Source organism: Camelus ferus, chromosome 5 (assembly GCF_009834535.1).
Source record: "Camelus ferus isolate YT-003-E chromosome 5, BCGSAC_Cfer_1.0, whole genome shotgun sequence".
Lineage (NCBI taxonomy): Eukaryota > Metazoa > Chordata > Mammalia > Artiodactyla > Camelidae > Camelus > Camelus ferus.
The window spans coordinates 90,254,261-90,270,496 of NC_045700.1; the positions used below are offsets into that span (position 1 = coordinate 90,254,261).

The 16,236-nt window shown below is 40.3% G+C and overlaps 1 protein-coding gene across 16 annotated transcripts; it reads right to left on the bottom strand.

The window, feature by feature from the left end:
* Window positions 1-1,689: 1,689 nt before the first annotated feature.
* On the bottom strand, window positions 1,690-15,596 carry LOC106729410. 16 transcript variants are annotated; one of them, XM_032480471.1, is made up of 9 exons: window positions 15,467-15,596; window positions 14,739-14,843; window positions 14,211-14,298; window positions 11,974-12,047; window positions 11,195-11,593; window positions 9,732-9,870; window positions 7,452-8,089; window positions 4,656-4,804; window positions 1,690-3,634 (listed from the first exon to the last, which is right to left on the bottom strand). In XM_032480471.1, exons 3-7 carry the CDS (start codon window positions 14,240-14,242, stop codon window positions 7,801-7,803), a joined length of 933 nt encoding a protein of 310 aa, XP_032336362.1. In that variant the 5' UTR covers window positions 14,243-14,298; window positions 14,739-14,843; window positions 15,467-15,596; the 3' UTR covers window positions 1,690-3,634; window positions 4,656-4,804; window positions 7,452-7,800. The 16 variants fall into 16 exon arrangements, 4 of the variants coding, with proteins under 4 accessions (XP_032336362.1, XP_032336363.1, XP_032336360.1 ...); XM_032480472.1 differs by having other exon boundaries at window positions 14,739-14,846; XM_032480469.1 differs by having other exon boundaries at window positions 15,288-15,596.
* Between the last annotated feature and the right edge of the window lie 640 nt (window positions 15,597-16,236).

Consider the following 16,236-nt stretch of genomic DNA (forward strand, 5'->3'; position numbering starts at 1 on the left):
TTGACCACACACACAACAGTGGAAGAACACAAGAGACCAATGATATTGTTTACTTTCATACAAAGGAGCTGGGTGACCAGGGGAGTGGGAGGGAGACCTTTCAATTTACACCTATTGCATTCCGAACCAGTGAATGTGTGTCCTAATTTAGAACTTTGAATTAGAAAATTGAAAGGAGTATGACAGGGACATGGGCATGTTTAAATATTAGTGGAAGGAGCCAGTACAAACAAAAATCCCAGAAGTTCGGAAAGGTAGAGGATGGAGGAAAGCCCTCAAGGATGGAGACCAGAGAACAGTGGGAGGATCGCGGGATTGGCCATGGACAGGAAGAAGTTACCTTAGGACGGGAAGGGAGGAGGCTGCAGATCCAGGCAAGTATGTAAACATGAACAGGAGGGGAGGGGTTCTTCTCAAATGGCTTTTATTGAGGAGGTGAAGTTACCACATGAGAACGAGAGAAGAGTGGCAGGTTTGATTTGACTTGTGGGGAGAATGGGGACATGGACAAGGGATATGGAAGACTTTCAGGGAGCACTGGTGGCTCAGCTAAGACTGGAGCCATGAATTTAGACCCCATTCCAAAGGCCCCGACTCCCTCTTTGCTCTGCTGTGGCTGTTCAGCTGAATTTCTTCTCATTAGTGGTCCCAGCACCTCCGCTGGAAGGCTGTGCTGAGGGTCTTCAGATGCCCTCTGCCTCTCCCTTCCCAGACAACAGGGTATTTCTCTGGCCTTCTCAGAGCCTGGCAGAATGGAAGAGGAGCCCCACCCCTGGATATCAACCTTATGGTTCACGTGATGCTAAGAGAACTCACTCTGGCGGGCAAAGGCCACTGGTGCACACCTGACAGAATCAAGTAAACTCAACCTTGAACTTGAAAGGCTGACAGATGTTTAGAGGGGAGTGAGGGGGAAGGGAGCAGAACACACAATGTACTCAACCATATAAAATAATGCACAGAAAGTTAACAGAAAGAAAGCATACCTAAATATTTATAGGAGTTACCGTGGGTTGTGGAGATTATAGGTTTTTCCTTTTATTTCTTTAGTTTCCAAATGTTCTACAATAAGTATACATCAGTTCTGTAATTTGACAAAGTTTCTGATAGCTTCTGTATGAGTGAGCAATCCTGTCCCAATTTCACGATGGAAAAACACCTTTTGGGTCGCAGACCTCTTTAAGACTCGGATGGCAGCTATGGGCCTTCTCCCCGGGAAAATGGTCATAACCTCTTAGATGCACTGACACCCCGTTCTTCATCCCCTTGAGGTGGCCCAAATGCCAAAGGAATGCCCATCTCTATCTGTAAGAGGCAGGATGGCTCCTGGGTCAGCCACAACTGATTGTGAGCTGACCAACGATGTTGAAATTTCAAAAGAAATGTGTTTAAATGCAAAATGGAAGCACCAACAAAGAAGCCCAGAGGCCACTATTGGCTGTGCCATCCCAGCTCCGTCCAAGGAAGGGGCTACTCTGGCCCAAGCTCCACAATCACTGTGGCACATCTGTCATCCCTGGGGATAGGGTTGCAAAAAGGCATCTAAACAGTCCATTCACGCAGCTGACTCCCTGGTTCACATCCCCGGCTCCCAAGTGCCTTTAGGGAAAATGTGGCTGCTTTTAGGACAGAGGTTTATAGACTTGAATAATCTAAGGGCCAGAAAGGTAAACTACAGGAAAAATAAACTGCCAGGAAACTATCAAACTTTATTTCATATGTTATAAGGCACAAACATATGATGCCAGAGATTGCACTTTAACTTTGATGTTGAAAAAACATAATTTGGAAATAGAAATAATTATTCAAAGTATTACTCCTCAGATTTGAAATTCAAAATCTGACATTCCTTTTTTATGCCCCAAGATGTCGATCAATGTCAGGTTGTAGATTTTTTTTTCTTAAGGTTGTGGATTTTGTGTTGCAACATCCTGCAGAGGATTCATCTTTGAATCCTTTAACTGGGAGCAGTATTTAGTTTTATTCAGCTTCATAGCAGAAAATAGCTGCACACAAACATAAAGTACTTCCAAACATGGACAAAATCTTTGCACAATGGTTTTTATACTTAGGGTTACCATTCCCAAAGTATGTGTAGAATCCTGGGACCCCAACATCATCATATTTCACTTTCAGTATAGTGTTGCACTGCAATTCGGTAACTTCCATTTGTAGCTCTTCATTCACATTATTAATATTAATGGAGAAGGGGAACTAAACAATATTAGTTCATTCTCATAAAGTCTGAAATCAGAGAACCTTTTCTGGAATTCAGTCTTCAACTCTTTAATTTGGGGAATGTAGTTCAGTCCATCCTTTTCATTTTCAGAAACTAATTTCAGCGTAGAAAAGTGGGCCAGACTGTTCCTTGCCAAATGAGTCTCCCAAAGACACAATTTCGCTAGGAATGAGTGAAGTGAATCATACATTTGTGTCACCATTTGTGAACATCCTTGCAGAGAAATATCCAACGTGTTTAGATACGTCATAATGTCAACCAAAAAGGCTGTCTCTGACCCAGTCTTTGCTCATAAGCTGAGGCACAGCTTTTCCTTTAGAAGTCATGAAAAAGTCAATTTCTTCCAATAGTTCAAAAAAGTGCCTGAGGATCTCACCATGATTTAGTCACTTAAGTTCCATGGAGCAGAACATGCTTCCATATTGTGCATCTGACTCATTAAACAAAGCACTGAACTTTCTGTGGTCCGAGCCATGGCAACGTATCCAGGTTATGGTATAAATTACTATGTCCATGACGTGGTCCATTTTAAATTTTTTAGCCTAAAGTGACTCCTGGAGAATGAGGCCACGCACAGACTTAGGTGCTGTGTCTTGGCAAAGCCCCGGCACTTTCAATTTCAGTACTGTAACTAGTTCTTTAACACCAACCATTGCAGAATTACCATCTGTGCTAATATTGATTTTGACCAGTCCATGTTAAATTTTTTAAGACTTTTCTCAACAAATAGAAACTATTCATTTACTGATGTTGTGCCTGTCATGGGGACCACACCCAAAAGTTCTTCGGTCAAATCAAAAGTTTCATTGACACCATGAATAAAGACAGCTATGTGGGGGGTGTCCTTTCCATCAGTGCTTTCCTGAGCTGCAATGGAGAAAGCCACAAATGATCTGGCTTTTTCTTGCAACTTGTCCTGCAAGTCCTCAGTCATGTTGTCAACGTGCTGCGCAACAATATCACCAATGAGTCTGATGTTGGCAAACGCTTGTCTCTGTTCAGGACACATGATTTCCGCCGCACTCAGTAGACAGTCCTTTATAAACTCGCCATCTGTAGGGGGTTTTGATGCCTGGACAATTTTCTCACTTAACACTTAACTACATTTCATAGCAGCATCACTTATTTTACTCACATTCAAAAGAAAATCATGTTGAAATTTCAGTCTTTTTTTCAGTTCATTGAGTTTTCTATCCCGCATCTTTTCCGTAAACCCGTCATGGTTCTTACTATGGCTGGTTTCATGATGCCGTCTTAGGCTACATTCTCTTGACGCAGACAGACTTTGTTTGCATATTAAACATGTAGGAACATTCTTTACCTCCACAAAGAAATAAGTTTTCTCCCATGTTTCTTGAAATGTATGGCTTTCTTGTTCTAACTTTCATTTTCCCACTTTAAAAGACAAGTACAAAAGACATATTAAAATGTCATCTTTATCAATAAGAAAAAAGTACCACTTTGGAAGAAAAAAGTATTAACTATTTTTTCAAAGTGTCAGAGTATGGTCACTCCTTCAGAGTTGGGGAGAACGTCAAGAACAGTGGGGGTTGTAGCCAACAGCTAAGAGGGAGCAGATGCCTGTGGACACGTAGAGTGTGGCCCCAGGGCCACCAGATTCTCTGATGTAGCAAAAGAAGCTAGAAATCCAGATTTTTATGTGAAATTTCTTGATTTTTAAAAATATTCATGGTTACATTACTATATATAAAACAGATAAACAACAAGGACCTACAATATAGCACAGGAAACTATATACAATTTCTTATAAAAAGCTATAATGGAAAAGAATCTGAAAAAATATACTTATGCATGTATATATGTAACTGAATCACTTTGCTGTATACTTGAAACTAACATTGTAAATCAACTACACTTCAATAAAAAATAAAATAAATTAGAACAAGCAAAAAAATTTAAGTTTTATAAAAGGAAAAAAGATATTTAAATAAAAATATTCATGGTAAATTCTATTGTTTTTTTCTCTAAACACTGTGTAGGCACCATGTCTACCAATCAGATTAAGCAGATTAGGGACACTGGTTTGGAATCTCTGGTTTAAACTTGATAAAAACTCTATTTGAAGAGAATTAAATGTTGAAGAGAATTAAATATCTAATTCTGAAACCACAGGTTCAAGAGCTTGTTCAAACAGAATCCTAGAAGATACCCCAAAAAGGGGAACTGAACTGATGTATCTCAAAGTGCCACGCCTTTTGCAGACATCAAAGTCACAGTTAACTAGGACAAAACCCATTAGCTTGATAGAATTATGAGGATGACTTATGCATTCTGATATAGGGAGAAATTATATTTAAAAGTGTCAAGTTCCCTTAACCTCCTGCCAGTCCCTCCCTGGGGGCCCTGCTGACAAACAACCCTGGCAAGTCTCCATCTACAGTTTTAACACCCTTACTTCTCCAGGTGCTGTTTTTTCCATCTCTCTCTTCTTGGTTTTGGCTTTTCTTTCCAACATGGTCCAGAACTATGGCACCGATCTCAGTTCATTGTTTCTGTAAGGCTCTCTCTGCATCGGCCTGTGACTTGAAGTCAATATAGGCGATCCTGCAATTGTGGGGTTGGGATAGGAGAGAGAAGAAAGAACGGTCAACATTTAGCACTTTTAATTATTTGTCTTTTGAATCAGGAATGAACATACAAGACTCAGAATGCAAAAGATAGAAAAGATACAGCAAAGTCTTCCTTCTGCCCAGTTTCTATCCTTAGAGCGAACATGCTGTACATATAAAAGCAAATGTATACACATATACACGTCTTTTTTTATTTAAAGCTCTACTGAGATATAATATACATGTCATAAAATTCACCAATTTAAAGTGTACAATGGTGTGTTTACAGAATTCTAGAACCATTGCCACCATCTGATTTTAGAACATCTTCAGCATCCCACAAATTACCCATCAGTAGTCACCCCTCATTCCCCTCAACTCACTGCCGTCCCCCAGCTGCTGGCAATCACTATGTTACTTTCTGTCTCTACAGATCTGTCTATTCTAGACATCTTATATAAATGGGATTATACAAATATGCCATCTTTTGTGTCTGGCTTCTTTCATTCAGCCCAATATTTTGGAGACTCATCCACGTTGTCGCATGTATCAGTACTTCAATTCCAGCAGAATTGCTGGATCACATGGCAACTCTATGTTTAACATTTTGAGAAACTGCCAAACTGTTTTCCAAAGCAACTACACTGTTTTACATTCCCCACCAGCAATGAATGAGGGTTCTGATTTCTCCACTTCCTTGCCAACATTGTCACTGTCTGTCTTTTTTACCACGGCCACTCTAATGAATATGCAATGGTATCACATCACGGTTTTGATTTGCATTTCCTTAACGACTAATGCTGAGCATCTTTCCTCATGTCCACTAGCCGTCTGTATACCTTCTTTGAAGAAACGTCCATTCAAGTCCTTTGCCCATTTTTAAATTGGGTTGCCTTTTTATTATTGAGCTGTACAAGTCCTTTATGTATCCTGAACATAAGTCCCTTATCAGATATATGATTTGCAATATCTTCTCCCAGGATGCAGAGTTTCTTATGACTTTTTGGATAGTGTCTTTTGAAGTACAAATGTTTTTAATTTTGATAAAGCCCAATTTCTCAATCTTCTTTTTTACGGCTTGTGTAATACCCTCATCCAAGATCACAAAGATTTACTTCTGTCTTTTCATCGTAGTGCTTACATTTAGGTCTTTCATCTATTTTAGTTAATTTTTCTGTATAGTTTGCAAGCCCAGCAGAGTGCTCACAGTACTTGTCACAGCAAACACCACTAACAATTTGGGATTTATCCTCTCAGACTTGTTTTCTAAATCTGCAGGAGTCTTTTCTAGAGATTATGTTCATCAGAATACATGGCAGAATGATGAAAAAGAATATGAAAATGAATATATGTATATTCATGTATGACTGAAGAATTGTGCTGTACACCAGAAATTGAAACAACATTGTAAACTGACTATACTTCAATAAAAAATAAAATAAAAATAGAGAAACCTAAAAAAAAAAAAAAGAATATACAGTAGAGGTTATTTTAGAGTTAACTGACACCAACAAATTTAGCTCAAGTGTATCTGTAATCCTGATTTCCAATTTTCGTCTCATTGAGAATCCCTTCAAAATGCATTCTAGGCCATCCTTTCTAATTTCACCGTATTCACCCTCTTATGCTACCAAAGCCTAGATACACAGTGATAGTGTTTCATTAATTGCTTACAACATCATTCTAACAGACCAATTCAATGTTCTCTTTTAGTACCTGCACAGGTAAATCACCAAGTGTGTGATTTTATTGGAGTTAGCCCTGGAGTGACTGGAATAAAGTGGAATGAAGAGAACCTATGACTATACATGCACCCCAATGTTCATAGCAGCACTATTTACAATAGCCAAGACATGGAAACAACCTAAATGTCCATCAACAGATGAAAGGATAAAGAAAATGTGGTATATTTATACAATGGAATACTACTCAGCCATAAAAATAGTAAAATAATGCCATTTGCAGCAACATGGATGGACCTTGAGAATGTCATTCTAAGTGAAGTAAGCCAGAAACAGAAAGAAAAACACCATATGATATCACTTATATGTGGAATCTAAAAAAAAAAAACTAATTTACAAAAAGAAACAGACTCACAGACATAGAAAACAAACTTACGGTTAGCAGGGGGAAAAAAGGGTGTGAAGGGATAAATTGGGAGTTTGAGATTTGCAGATACTAACTAATACATATAAAATAGATAAACAACAATTTTATGCTGTATAGCACAGGGAAATAAATTCAATATCTTGTAGTAACTTATGGTGAAAAAGAATATGAAAATGAATATATGTACGTTCCTGTATGACTGAAACATTGTGAGGTATACCAGAAATTGACACACTGTAAATTGACTATACTTCAATAAAAATAAATTAAACAAAACAAAAACCTGTAACTAGATTCTTCCAGTCTTCAATCTTATACTTGATAGAGTAAGTCTTCATTTGTCTGTGACACTACTACAATTTTCTAGAAGCCTTTGGCTATCCATTTATGATGCTTTTTATGTCTGCCGGTAGAAAGGCTGGATGACTACTCTTCTCTAAAATCAGGTATGAGTGATTTGGGAGAATATAATGAAATTCTGTTACATTAGAATCCAGTAGACATATATTTTCAATACAAGGTACAAAACATACCTTTCACTCATCCCATCCTTGCTCACCAGTCTGATTTGAAAAGTATCCTCAAACACTTCTATTAATTCATGCTGAGTGACTCTATTCTTGATCAAAGGCGTTCTGGCATTTCCATCTGTATATACACAAAAGAGTATTTTTAGTCTGAGTTTAGATCTCATAAGCATCAAAAGTGCTCTAACAGAGACAAAAATACTTCTCAAATAGTTGAAGAGTGGAAACAGTACATATTCCTTCACTGAACAAATATTTGAACACAGAGTCTGGGTGAGGGCCTGTGCTATGTGCTGGTGGTGAAAATACAGACTTGGCCTCCACTCCTGGGAACGTAGTCTTGTTGGGGAAAAGGCTAGTAAACAGTCACATAATTACAAACTGTGGTAAGTGCCAGGAAGGAAGAGTAAATAAAAAGGGAAATGAAAACATGGAGGAGAGAAGACTGAACTGTTTGAGGGGTCAGGGAAAATGCTTCTGATCTAAGGAAGTGACCTTTAAGCTGAGACTCTCTGGAGGGGCTGTTAGTGGCCAGGGAATGAGTCATGAACATGACGACAGGGCAGGTGAGCAATGCAGCCTCAAGGTGAGAAAGTCTGTGCTGTGGAGGCCGGTGACTTGCCAGAAACTGAGGAGTACTTGCCCTGGATGAGAAAGAATGTGATATCCCCGTCTGATGCAGAATCTTCTAGATGCACAGGTATCTATGAACAAGGTACCTCGTTTGCATACCTTTCTTTGTTTCCTTTCCCTTTGGTTTCTTCAATTTAATTTTATACCCAAGGACCTCCAACTCACTAAGTTCCAGGGCTTTTTCCTGGTCATCAACAGATTTAAAATTCACAAAACCAAATCTCTTAACAGAGATGTAGCCGAAAAGGAAAAAAAAAAAAACAGGTAAAATCAAGAGGCACATGCCTTCTGGTTGGCTAAGTGCACTGGATAAGAGAGTGAAAATTAGCATTGAGTCAAACACAGCTGCCAAATTTACAATTTAAAACCAAGGCTCCACCAACTAGCAACAGCAGTGCCATGAAGTAACCAGAGAGCAGGGGTTCTCACCCAGGGTGAGTCTGACAATGTCTGGAGACATTTTTGGCTGTCACATCTAGTGAGGGGGCACTTCCAGTGTCAATGGGAAGGTCCCCAGGGATGTGCTAAACAGCCTACAAGGAAATGGACAGCCCCCCATAACAAGGAATTATCTGGCCCCAAATGTCAATAGTGCCAAAATTGAGAAGCCCTCCTCCAGGGCAAGGACGGAGAGTCAGTGCAAACTTACCCGTTGCAATCTTTATTAGTTTTCTGTTTAAAAACTGACCAAATTTAACCAAAAGCTATAGAAAATGAAGCTTGAAATGACAAGCTTTTGAATTTCTGTTTTAAGAAACAGCCATTGCATTTGGGAACTGGAACAAAAATATCAATCCTAATACAGAATATGTTAGCAAACTCAAGGGCTATTACAGTCAGAATATTTTTCTAATGCAAAAGGAATCTTTATTTACTGCAAATGCGACAATATTTCAAAATATAGTTCACAAAAACCGTAAAAAGAGCAATAAGACAAAAGTCTTGGCAGAAGTTCTGGAGTCAGAGCGCTGGGTTCAAATCCTGCCCCCGCCACTTTCTAACTGTGGGATATTGGGCATGTCACTTAACTTCTCTGTGCCTCAATTCCCTCCTTTGTAAAATGAGAATAATGACAAAAATTACTACTGAGGATTGTCTTATGGTTTCAAGAAGTTAAATAAACAAGGAACTAAGAAAATGCCTGGAACAGTTGAGCGCTCAGTGAATGTTTACTATTATCTTCTCAACTCTATCTAAGAAATTCTGAGTACCATAAAATAAACATGCCCATGCCCAAGGCATGTGCTTCTGATGAGAAAGAAGTAAGAAAGGATGAAATTCAACTCAGCAAAAAACCGGAACTGATACAGAACCTATATTTGCCACTGAAGCTAGGGGTTTGATGATTAAATTTGTGATTAGTTTAAAATAATTCTAAGGCAAATGGCATTGTTCACAGCTGAAAAATCACGAAAATGTGTCTCTGGAATGACTTGGAAGATCTTCAGATTACTTTAGTATTCTGGTTGGAAAAATGGGATAGCAAAAATTAATATAATGGATTTACTAAATAAGCCACTGAAGGGTTTTAAATGCTCTGAACTGCAAGAGACCAAGGTAATGTCCTACTGAGGGATGAGGAGCAAGTCACAAGACGGTCTGACCTGAATAATCACTGTTGGGCTGATAAACTCTTAACAACAATCTATTTACCTGGACAAGCCGACTCTGACACCATCAACTGCGACATCATTTTTAGCAAAAAATTCACTAAGATCAGTTTTTAGTTCAGCAACGGTTTTGTTGAAATTCAGGTTTCCAACAAATAGTCTGAAAGTTACAGGTGGTTCAGCTGCCATACAAAAAGGGAAAAAAAAAAAAAAGAAAGAAAGAAAAAAAGAAAAGAACTCAAATAAACAGTTCAGAATGATGTCAAAAGAAATTTCCATTAAAGACTGGCATATTTTAACACCAGGCTGCAATTAAAACTCCTTTGTTCATCATTTGGGCTAACAGAGATTTGAGTTTTGCCAATATGAAATTCTCCACGTGTCTCTTGTGCTTTAAAACACAGCAAAGAGGTTACCTTCTAATTTCTGTATTTTGGCTTCAGGGAAAGCCTTCTTTTGGCCATTTCCTTCTTCTGTTTATCAGGTGGTTTTTTGCATAGACTCTGTGGGTGAAAGCCAGAATGTTGCACTCTTAATGATCTGTCTGTGCCACTAATGAGTAAAGTGGAAGCTTTTACAAAGTCCACGAACACTGTACGTACGTGGTGCCTGTTCTCCACCAGACGCCTGGGTTAGGTCTGTCAGGACACTTTTAAAAGCATTTATAAATTAATTAGAAAGTCCAAGTTCATAAAAGAAACCCACAGCCCTGGCCAAGGGTTTCCCTTATCTCTCTTATTCCCTGATAGCGGCCAGCACTTCCCAGAGCTGGTTCAGGTCGTTCTGACCTCCCTCTTCCTCCTCTTCCTGGCAGCCTTTGTCACCACCCTCCCGATCCTGCTCATCTTCCTTCACCCCCACAGGAAAGGCTTTTCTCACATGACTTCTTTTTCAGAATCTAAATGAAAACCCTCCTAATCAATCACTGCCTCACAGACTTGTTAAGAATGTAAATGACAAACTGTTCTTTCAGAGAAACTGCTCATACATCTGACTATATACACAAATCTAAGGGGAAAAAATTCACTGTCATTTTAAACTTTTATTTTGAAATAATTTAAAATGTTTTGCCATTGTATTTTTTAAAAAATGCCAAGAATTACTGCTTTGGAAGCAATACCATTTAAAATGTTACACAGACTCTGTCAAGACAAAAACAAAATCACTGAGAGTAAGTTAGGGGGATGATTCACCTGCTTGGCTCATAAGCACAAAGAGAGAAACAATCAAGGTATAAAGGTCAAAGAGAAAACCTTGATTCTGGTCATTCTCTGATTCTGGACAGCAGAAGTCAAATGTTCACTGAGACTCCTCAAGCCAAGCCTGGAGAATCGGCTGGGGACCACCGAGGCAACAGTTCTGAGGGCTGGGATTTTCACAGAACCTGTCCCAGAGCCATGTGGGATGGCATGCAGGGCTGAACTTTGCCACCTTATAGCCAGCACCAGGGACGTCCCCAGAAGGGGTCTCTACCTTCCTGGCCCTGATCCAACCCACTGTTCTTACCTTCATTCTCGTCAGAGTCCTCACATCTCTCCTCATGGCCCCCCTCGAGCTTGGCACTCCTCCTATCTCTTGGCAGCTTGGCCCCTGTGGCTCCCTCCCTGCGTGGTGGTATTAATTTCTCAGCAAACATGGGAGCCAGATGCTTTTTTCCCCCGACTTTATTTCCTGGAGCAGTGGTAACCTTCCTATGGTTCTTCTGAGGGATGACAACCTGGAGGAGGGAGAGCAGCAGTGAAGAGGTCTCCCCTTTGGCCAGGAGGTGACGATCACACTGCACAGTCAGCAAGTGCAAGATCTGCTCGGGCATATGTGTCAACATCCGTGCTGATCTCCTCCAGGACGAATTTTTCAACGTGCAGGAAATGAGCTCCCAGCACCAGAATAACCTGGCATGCTTGTCTAAGGAAAAGAAAAGAAGAGAAGAAAATTCTTGTACTTCACTAAGAGCTATCAAATCAGAATCTCCAGAGGGAAGGATCTAGGTTTCTAAAAATATGCAAGCACTGCCCAAGGAAAGTACGCCAAGGCAACTACTGTGTAGGAGGCTCCACGTGCCTGTGGAGTCCCAGCTCTCTGCATACAAGTGAAACACCAAAGAAGGCCCCACATAGCCACGTGGAATATACACAGGAATGAGAGCCAGGCCCCAAAGACTGGACTTCATGCTTCCTGTCTACCCTGTCAATTCCCATCCCGGGGCTACTGATAACGGGGCACAGTATTACAAAACTAAATGACTAAAGATGAAAAGTTTAGCAGAACACCAAATGAAGTCTCACCATATACAAAAGGAGAAAATGAAGAACTATGGGCGGTGGATGACCATGTGAAACCACAGTGAGAAGGCAGACATCTACAAGCCAATGAGAGAGGCCTCAGAAGTAACCAAATTGTCAACAACTTGATCTTTGATTTCTGGAATTGTGAAAAAGTAAACTTCTGTTGTTTCAGTCACCCAGTCTGAGATATTTTATTACGGCAGCCCCAGCAAAAACACAACTGGTATGTATATCTCAACCCACATCACAGGAAGAGATGAGTAACTATAATATGATGTGATTAGCATTACTGGTAATGAACAAAATTGACAGGGAAACAGATGAGGGACCAGTTCATCTGACCTGGGAATGATGTGGGATCAGGGAAGATATGTGAAAAAGACTAAGATTTGTTAATATTTTTGGGGTGGGAGGTAATTATGTTTATCTATTTATTTATTACTTCTAGTGGAGGTACTGGGGATTGAACCCAGGACCTTCTGCATGCTAGGCATGCACTCTACCACTGAGCTATACTCTGCCCTGACTTGGGTTTAAATTGAATAATTTTGATGGGCCAACAGTAGGGTATGGTTAGCCTAAAAGTTAATCTGTGATAGTATTATTATTTGCTGCACCAATTAGAGTAAACTGTTACAGACATCACATTTTAAAGAGGAATAACTAAAGGTTGCCAGTGGGAACAGTCTAGAACCATATCACATGCATCTCAGTTTAAGGAAAACATAACGTGTGACTGCTTCTACTTTCCTCTGAGCTAGCAGTCTGGGTTCCAAAACAAATGCTGCATTCACCAAGACTTTTTTGGCTCTGACGGCTATGGAGTGTTAATGTACTGTATTGTAGACATCACAGTACAGTAGGTGCTCTCTAAACTGTGTCTACTATGTCCACTTAACTATGCCACACTGAACTATGTGGCTAGAGTAAATGACTGCCTCAATTCCAGGATTTACTAACTTGATGCCTATGAAACGCAAAGCATGTGTGGCTAATGGGCTACTATGTGGAACTCCCAGCACATCTGGGCATTTCTGCTCCCATGAGCTGAAATGTACCCTTAATAAGCCTCAGTTGTGTTTGTTTGCAAACCTGTATATGACCACTGTAGGTGCAGTTTCAATTACATAATAAATGTCATGGTAACCGATCAAATTAATGCAGAAAGTTATTGAATCTATGAAAACAAAGTTGAACACTTTGGATATACTTGATAAAGCTTAAAAACTGCAGTCAAATCAGGTGTGGGTAAGCAACCATAAAAGAATGGGGAAAATTGTAAAAATGTGGAAGTCTGCATTCAAATTGCTTTGCTAGGTTTTTAAAGTTTTGCTTTGCTTTAAAGAAGCAAATTTTAAAATGCAGAAGATGCACTATGGGTGTACTTTATACAGAGAAGGTAAGTTACTGCAACAGTGAATGCAGACAAGGCTTTCATCCCACACCAAAAGATTGGCAACTGAATACATATTTAATATGTTTCAAGTTAAAATCAAAAAGTATGCATGAATAATTGACTTTTTTGAAGTATTATTGTACAATATTGTTAGTTTCAGTGTACAACACAGTGATTCTATATTTTTACAGATGACACACCATACAAAGCTATTACAATATTATTGACTACATTCCCTGTGCTGTACATTACATCCCTGCAACTTACTTATTTTATAACTGGTAGTTTGTACCTCTTAATCCTCTTCATCTATTTCACCCATACCCCTACCCTCCTAGATAATTTATTTAAAAAATTTTTTTATTTGTTTTATTTTTGGGGGGGTGTAGGAAAGGTAATTAGGTTTATTTATTTTTTAACGGAGGTATTGGGGATTAAACCCAAGACCTTGTGCATGCTAAGCACAGTGCTCTATCCCTTGATTGATTAAAACTACTAGACTGAATAGTGTTAGTTTCTACCATGCAACTAGCTGCTCAAAGCAGACAATAAATATCCACCATCTGCCTCTCCAAAAGAGTTGCTTGGGCGAAGACTGAGGAGTGAACCAAGAAAGAGCAAGGGTTTTGGATTCGGCAGAATCCTAATTCTGTCATTAGTTAAGAAACCATGAGCAAGTTAGTCAATGACTAAATCTGTTTTCCTGTCTGTAAAATGGAGCTAAGGATGTCTACTAAATATGATCACTGGGAGGATGAAATGAGATAATGCATAAAGTCCAGCACAGTGGCTGCACACATGAAGCATTCAGTATTCAGTAGCTGTGTACCCATTCACTCACCTCAGTTCTTTTAGGACACAACTTAAGCCCATCTATATTCAAATACTAATGCAGAGGCTCCACGTCAAAAGCAGAACATACTAGGGATCTAAATATTCGTGGAAAGAATAAATATATAAACATATGTTTGGTTGGCACACATTTAATGAAGCACTTTTAAGTCATGAGATTTTCTTTCAAACCAGTATTTCCAGGCAATCAATATCACCGTTGAAACAAAAAACACTTCTACATTCCCAAAATAAACCATACTTACAATGTCTTATTCTTTTTACAGAACACTGATATTCAACTTGCTAATATTTTGTTTGGAACTTTTGCATCTCATGAGAGTGGTCTGTAATTTTCTTTTCTAAAAATGGCTTTGTCAGTTTCTGGTACCAATTTTAGGGTGGGCTTGCGAAACTAGTTGGAAAGAGTTCACAATACCACTTGTTAGATTGTACAGTGCAGTTTAACAGCTTTACTCTGGATTTTGACTGTTGACATTAATAAGCTATTAATGCTCCATGCTGTACATACAATTACCTTATCTCTACTGCCATTGTCCTTATCTTCAGACATCTCATCTTCCCCATCTTCTATCTCCTTTGGGGAAAGGTTCTTTTTCTTCAGTTTCCTTGATTTTTTTCTCTGCTTAAAATGGACAAGATCATTAGGCACATGACAGGGCCTTCAACAGTCCATGCTATCCATGTTTTTGCCTCCAATATTTGCAGTTGTTTCCATTTGCAATAAATCCGTGTTAGGCCTCATTCTAAAGCTATTTTCATTTGATATCTTTTACTCACACCAGCTAATATAAATATACATGGCAAAAGATAATTTTTGGTATATGTTTGTAGGCTAGGTCTCTCGTGTCTTTTGCCACGCTATAGAAATGGAACCTCCTCAAGGTAAAAGTAGGCAAGCCCCAGGAATTCCTCCCTTTTCCCTTCATTCTGCTCCTTTCACCACGCGTTTTCAAATAACTGTGATGGTTTTAAAAAAAAAAATCAGTAATTCCACCACCGACTGCTCAAATGGAAGCACACAGAGCCAAACAGCACACCACACCGGAACAAAATCAGTACCTACAATTCAAGTGTCTTTACGTCTCCAGACTGAAAACTCAGTGTTGAATGGAGCAGCTTCCATCTCTGCCCCCACCAAAATTTACAACACAAATAAGGAGTCTCAAGCCAGAACCGTTAACCATCACTTCCCAAATTAACCTGCACAGTGTCTTCCCTGACTAGTTCTCCTTTTAATAGTACCGCGGGTGTAGGTAGGGCCCCGCCCACCGCGCGGCCGCAGTCCCGGACGCCAAGCCCCAGCGGAACAGAACTAGGCCCGCAGGCGCCGACACCTCCCAGCGGCCGCTCTACACTCCAGAACCTAGCCAAACACAGCCCGGAAGGGGGCCGCACTCTCGTGATTCCGCCTCGCCCAATCAGAGCCCGTGATGCCTTTGGGCCAATCCCGAACCGCGACCCCAGAGAGGGGGCGGGGACTCGAGCTGGGACAGCACGTGCTGCGCCTGCGCGCGGGGAGGACATTTTAGTGCGGGCGGGAGCCGGTAGTGTCCATGGTCCGGATTCTCGGAGGTCGTTCGGCATTAGCCCCAAGTTGCCGGGGGACAAGGCGCAGGTTTCGCTAAGTTCGGGGACCTGGCGGGAGGTCACACAGCTAACCTACGGGTGGAGCTGTAAAACGTAAATAGCAGTCATAAAAACAGTCTTTCGTTGTGGGCTTGTGAGCCAGGGTCGGTTCCAGGCGCTTACATCCGTTAACCTGGTTAGGCAGCCACGCACTCACTGGAGTGTGTGTTAGACCTGCTGCGATTTTCAGCCTAGAAGGAGGCACAGGCCTTAACAGCCAAGCGCAGCGGGGACCAGAGCCTGGCAGTTGGCCTTCTGACCCCAGGCATCGCAGCTTCACTGCCCACTGGCTCCTGAAACTGCCATCAAAGTAGTGACGGTAGTAATGGTCATAGGTAAAATACACTGATAGATGTTTTGCGCAAGGCATTGTACTGGTTACTTTT

Coding starts and splice junctions, on each gene's coding strand:
- LOC106729410 (XM_032480471.1), bottom strand. CDS start 14,242: ATGGGCTTAAGTTGTGTCCTAAAAGAACTGAG. Junction 9,871..11,194: donor GGACTCTGACGAGAATGAAG/GTAAGAACAGTG, acceptor TTTGTATGGCAG/CTGAACCACCTGTAACTTTC. Junction 8,090..9,731: donor GTCAGAGTCGGCTTGTCCAG/GTAAATAGATTG, acceptor TTTCTCATCCAG/GGCAAGTACTCCTCAGTTTC.